General features: G+C 53.1%; 1 protein-coding gene across 1 annotated transcript in view; it reads right to left on the minus strand.

Moving 5' to 3' along the window:
* The window catches only part of LOC103593979 (chromosome unknown open reading frame, human C15orf59), a 13,960-nt gene that overhangs the window by 910 nt on the left and 7,083 nt on the right, over positions 1-5,967 (minus strand). Inside the window, exon 3 of the mRNA XM_008577136.1 lies at positions 34-366. Within this exon, the coding sequence (XP_008575358.1) occupies positions 34-366 (333 nt within the window). The remainder of the gene's footprint in view (positions 1-33; positions 367-5,967) is intronic.

Below are 5,967 nucleotides of genomic sequence, written 5' to 3' on the forward strand. Positions count from 1 at the left end.
CAGCTGGCCCTTTGCAGGGCCAGCGCTGAAGGCTTCCTCGCTGGAGGAGTCCGGGGTCTCCACTCGCGGCCCATTGGGGATGGGCATGCCACCATTCATGAGCCGGTAGTCAGGGCCAGCCCCCAGCCGAGTCGACTCGGGGCCATCCACTGAGTCTGAGGGGGTGGAGACATCCAGGAAGGAGCAGAACTCCCAACTGTCCGAGAGGATATCGGCTGTCATGAAGTCCAGGTGGCCCAGATCAAATGGGCCGCCCACGCCCGCCTTGTCGCTGCTAGAGGTGCTGCTCACAGTGGCCGTGGTCCAGTCATCTGGTTCCAGTTCAAAGTCGAAGTCTGAGGTCAGCTTGTCGATCTGGCTCACCACCTGGCCAGGGAAGGGAAGAGGAGATGAGAGGCGCTGGGCGGGGGCCTGGCATCACCTAGGTGTGAGTGTGCCTCCACCCCACCCTGGAAGATGCCCTGGCTGGTGACCCTACAGGACAGCAACCCTACAGGGTGGTGACTGGCCTTGAAGCCCAGGCTTGTCTGTCCTGTTGAGGGTGGACAGAGCTTGTTTCAGCCATTCCCAAAGCCTGCTCTTCAGTCCCTCAGGGGGCGGAGGGAGCTGCTTTCCAGCCCTGCACCCCATCTGTTCACATACCCTTTGCTCCCAAACACAGCTGCTGTTCTGGGGGGCAGCTCTGGTGATTGGAGCTTGACCTTCATTTGACTGAGCGAGGGCCATTTAAGAGGAGCTGAGGGACTCCAGCAAACCCATTCATTGGAGAGATGAGCAGTCTCCCACACTCAGAGAGAAAAGGATATAAGGTGACCGTGAGGAAGACCTGCATCAGTCCCTACAGCCTGTCAGCAACTGGCCCCTGTGGTTGTCCACCAGCCCTCAGGACAAGAACACAAGGTGTATGGCACTGGCTGGATTACCCTCCCTTCCCCTACCCCCACCCCCATGCCCCAGAGCCTCCTCCTTCCTTCCCCTTCCCTGCACACTGATGAGCAGAGATCAATGCTGGCTTGTTGGGAGAGGGAATAAAGCAAACAGTATTCGTTAAGCAATAAAGAAATCATCCGTCCTGGGCCCAGAGCTGCTTGTTAAGTGCACTCAGGGGGCAGCTCCGCTGCAGAGGTCACTGCTCCCTGCCCTGCCCTGCATAAAGCGAAGCCCTCGGCCTCCATACAGGCAGCCCTGCCTTAGGACACTGCTTGCCTGGGCCCTACCAGCACATAAATCAGAGGGTAAGACAGTAAGGAAATGAGGGAGACCCAGTCAGAGACACAGGGAGAGGACAGAACAAGAGAAAGGGAGACAGAATATCCAGGCTGAAACAATACAGCAAAGTAATAAAAGGAAGTAGAAAGACCAAGAGTCAGAGCAACAGAGACCCAGAGACAAAGAGACATACAATGAGTCATCAAGACCAGAACTGAGCTCCCAGCACCTCTCCAGTGTTCCTCACCTGGGGTCAGAGCAGCCAATTAATTAATTAATTAATTAATTAATTAGCGTCCTTAATTCAGCAAACGTTTACTGAGGACTGTTGCTGTCCAGGGATGTGCTGGATGTCTGCTGAGGGGTGGGGGTGGGTAGTGCCCCAAAGTGAAAGGGGAAAGTCAGGGCGAAAATGATGGCAGGAGTACTCTGGGTCAGTGGGAAGACTACTTGGTCAGGTGCCAGGGGCTGGATGCAGGCGACCTGGTGACATGTCCCCTCTCTAGGTTTCAGTTCCTTACTCTGTAAGTGGGGAGGTTGGATGAACTAGTTTATCTTTAAGGTTTCTTCCACCTCTAAGATCCTAGGACTCTGTGTTTCTAGAGGTGAGTTTGAGAAGCTGTTTGGGGGTGTCCATGCCTAGGGATGCCCACTCCCCATGGCCTCAGGCCAGGAGTGGAGGAACCACTTGGCTGAGGCCTGTAGAAGAGCTGGGGGACTCAGGACACCTAGGTTCCAGACTTAGCTTAGACATTGCTCTTTGTGTCTCTGGGCAAGTCACATAACCTTTCTGGACCTCAACTTCATTCACCACCACACGGGTATGAGAATCCCAGCCCTGATTACCTCCAGAGCTTCATAAGGAACAGTGAGAAGGGCAGTGAAAGGCCTCCACGAAGCACTGGGGATAAAGGTGACATCTTCTCTCATTTCTGAGCACCTAGTATGTGTCAGGCTTTCCACCCCAACTCTCAAGTGCTCACCCCCATGCATGAGATCCTTATCTCCTGAGTTTATAGATGAAGAGTCTGAGGTGCTAGTCCCTAAGAAGGCTGATATCCCCACCTCCACAGCTCCGCCACCAAAACTGCACACCACTGTGAGGTGCTGCTGTGATTGCTGGGCTTAGGAAGGCAGTGGGGAGAGGGCCCCGCCTCCAATATTGTCGCCCCTTTTTGTGCGCCCCTCCCTAGGATGACTCCCTCTGCCTCAGAGAAGCTCCCATTCCCCAGAAGCCCTTGCCCAGCCCAAGCTGCACCTGAGGGCTGTGGGAGCTTCAGCCTAGAGCAGGGGTCCTCAGACTTGAGTGTGCCTCAGCTTTTCCCCTGAGTTTCTGATTCTGCAGGTATGGGGTGGGGCTGGAGAAGGTGTGGATCTTACATGCTCCCAGGTGCTGCTGCTGCTGCTGTTGGTCTAAGGACATGCTGTGAAAACCACGAGCCTGGGGTACTGGGGATTTAAGCTGGGTGAAGACACAGCAACTCAAGGCATTGCCAGCCTCAGGAGAGGTTCTACCACCTCTGGGGCAGCTGCACCCTCAAATGAGACTCCACTGATCAAGTGAGAGCTGTTTAGAGTCTGCTGCTGTGGATGGGGAGAAAATGCCAATAGAAATCTGGAGTTGAATGACTTGGCCGTGATCTCACAGGGTCAGCTGAGGCCAGGCTGTTGTGCCTCAGGCCCAGCAGCCGGGGAGATCCAGGGTGTATGCAGCAGTGTCTGAAAGCCTTCAGGACTGGACACACTCCCACCACCCAAGAAGCCCTTGCTCGTCACCTGCTCAGGAGGCCCTCACATTCAGCTCTTCCTTTCTTCATTAGCGTGTCCCTCTCTGGTTCCACCCTGGGAGTATGGAGGGAAGGGAGAGAGGGAGGCCTGGGTTCAAGTCCCAATTGTGCCACCTTTTGGCTGAGGGACCTTAGGCAGATGATTATCTCCCTTCAAGTCTTGGTTTCCTGCCCTGTAAAATGGGATACACTTCCCTCCTCACCCAGGATGATGAAGATTTAACACATATGAATGTGTTTTAAACTGTGGAGTCAGGACAGCCAAACACTTGTGCTCTGGAGCCAGACCTGGGGTCCAACCCTAGCTTCACTACTGACCAGCTGTGTGACCTTGGCCAAGTCACTCGACTTCACTATGCCTGGGTTTCTTCATCAAAGGAGAACTCTAGTAGTGCCTACCTGATAGGGCTGCTGTGAGGATTTAATGACTTAATACACTTTGGAAAGCATGTAGAACAATGTAGACTACCAATATCCACTATGCACCAGTGGGCACTAACACATAACCAGGCCCCTGGAAGCAGGCTCAGGAGTGACAGGAATCAGTTCTTCACCAAAGGAATGACACTCTGATGGGGAGATTTCCAGTGCCTCTGGCAGAATAATGGGATATATCGGGCCTTTCAAGATCCAGCACATGGGTAGTACCTATTTTGCCTAAAGTCGGGCCGTCTCCATCCAGAATAGGATCTAAAAGCCAAATGGCTATGAGGCTCAAGGCAAATCCAGAATCAGTTCTTCACCAAAGGAATGACACTCTGATGGGGAGATTTCCAGTGCCTCTGGCAGAATAATGGGATATATTGGGCCTTTCAAGATCCAGCACATGGGTAGTACCTATTTTGCCTAAAGTTGGGCCGTCTCCATCCAGAATAGGATCTAAAAGCCAAATGGCTATGAGGCTCAAGGCAAATCCAGCTCAGTCTATTAGGTGGGACAGGTCACAACCCCTGAATGAATGACATAAATGAGGATCAGAAAAGGAAGCCATATGCCCAAGGGTACCCAGCTTCTATGTGGGGGCCGGGATCTGTCCAAAAACCCCACTGCCCTTCCCTAGTGCTTCACTTCATGGGCCCAGGGAGGAGGGCAGGTGTGGGGCAGGCCCCATGCTACCTGCCTCTCTCTTTGGATGTCTTGAAATCTGTGACTTCTCTCTGAGATTTAATAATCATTTTGCCGACATGTAATTTGAGTTTGTCTTGGAGTGCAGGGAAATAATTATATACACAGAAAGAAAGAGGTGTGGGGAGAGAGAGAATGGAGAGAGAATTGGAACCATAAAATCACAGAATCGTAGAACCTCAAAGCCAGAAGGAATTGGAGATACTGTTGAGTCCACCTGTCTCATTGTGCTTGCTGATGGGGAAACTGAGGCCCAGAGACTAGAAGGAGTTGAGACCGGAAGTTGAGTCCTGACTCCTGGGCCTGGCACCTTAAGACCAAGAATGACTTGCTCTGGAGGGGCTAAGAGTGAGCTCCAGAAAGGAAGGGCAGCCCTGTGGGCTGTGGCAGAACCCACTGGGGGTCCCAGGCCTTGTCCCAGGCAGGTCCCCAACCTCTGCCCTGGTCACTGCCTCAGCTCCCTTCATCTGGACAGCAATTAGACTCATCTAGTCTCCCCACTGATAGCAACTTCCTGTCCAGCTCCTGCTCCATGCTGCATCCAGGGAACTTTCTAATCAGCCAACAGGACCATGTTGTCCCTCTGCTTCTAGCCTCTCCCTGCTCCCCAAACTCCTGAGCCTTCCAAGCACAATCCCCTATCAACCCCATTCTTCTCCAGCAAGTAGTCTCCACCTCCAGGCCTGCCTCCTCGCCAACCCTACACACTCCACGCAGCTCACTTCTGCCTTTGACATGCCGTCCCCCCGTCCTACTCACTCCATCCTCACTTCCAGAAGGAAACCTTCCCTGACCCCAAGCTGAAGTCAGCTTCCCATAAAAGGCTCTCAAAGTACCCTGCACCACTCCTTAAAATATTACACAATATTTATCACTGCTACAATTTGGTGCATATGGGTTATAATGGGGTTAACGTCTATCTCCCACTAGACAGTAAACTCCATGAGGGGTGAGACTGGGTCTGTTTGCCCAGCATTGTATATATCCTACTTGGCACAGGGAGTGGTGCACTCCATAAGTATAGCTGTTGAACGAGTGGATGAGTTGAGACAGAGGGCTTAATAAAAACTGCTGGGGGCTTCTTTTCTGAGGAAGAGTTCCATGGTCCTGGACACCTCAATACTGCCTTGCCCCAGCCTCCCTCTGCCCTGGCTGAACCGCTCTCCAAGGAAAGCCATTTCTGTGTTCCCTAAGGCCCTAGAGTCAGCACCGAGGACCCCGGGTCCCAGAACCAGCACCCCCCTCATTCCCGGCCACCTCACCTTGCCCGACAAGCTGTTACCTCCTTCCCTCACTCCCAGCTCCCTGGGCAGCTGGTTATATAACTGGGGATTCTGCATTATTTATGACCACTGATTATTTTTTAATTCTGTGATTACGTTATTATCTTCCTGGGGGGCTGTGGAGTTGGGGAGGGGAGGAGCGAGCTGACCATGATTCATGGCTCTCATCCTGCAATTTGGCCTAATTGGCCAGAAAGCTTCAGTGAATCTGTCCAGAGGAGGAGAATGCAAAGGGAAAAGGGAGGAAAGGAAGGCGTGAAAAAAATAATAAGAAAAAAATCCACGTAGTTCTTGCTGAGCTGCAGGTGATGGAGCTGACCCACTTTGGCACAGCTCCGTGGTCCCCAGCCACTCCTGCTCCAGCTGCTTCCTGGCAGGGCCACACTTATCATGCTCACACAGCCCCTGGCTTTCCCTGCCACCTTCATATGCAGCACCTTGCTGAGGGGACTGCACAACTGGGCAGCCAGAAAACAGGCTGCCACAGTGCCTGCTTCCTATGAGAATCAAGTGGGGGATCCTCCACTGCCAGCCCAGGCTGGGGAAAGGTTGTGCTTACCCCT

The sequence above is a fragment of the Galeopterus variegatus genome, unplaced genomic scaffold (assembly GCF_000696425.1).
Source record: "Galeopterus variegatus unplaced genomic scaffold, G_variegatus-3.0.2 Scaffold1454, whole genome shotgun sequence".
Taxonomy (NCBI): Eukaryota; Metazoa; Chordata; class Mammalia; order Dermoptera; family Cynocephalidae; genus Galeopterus; species Galeopterus variegatus.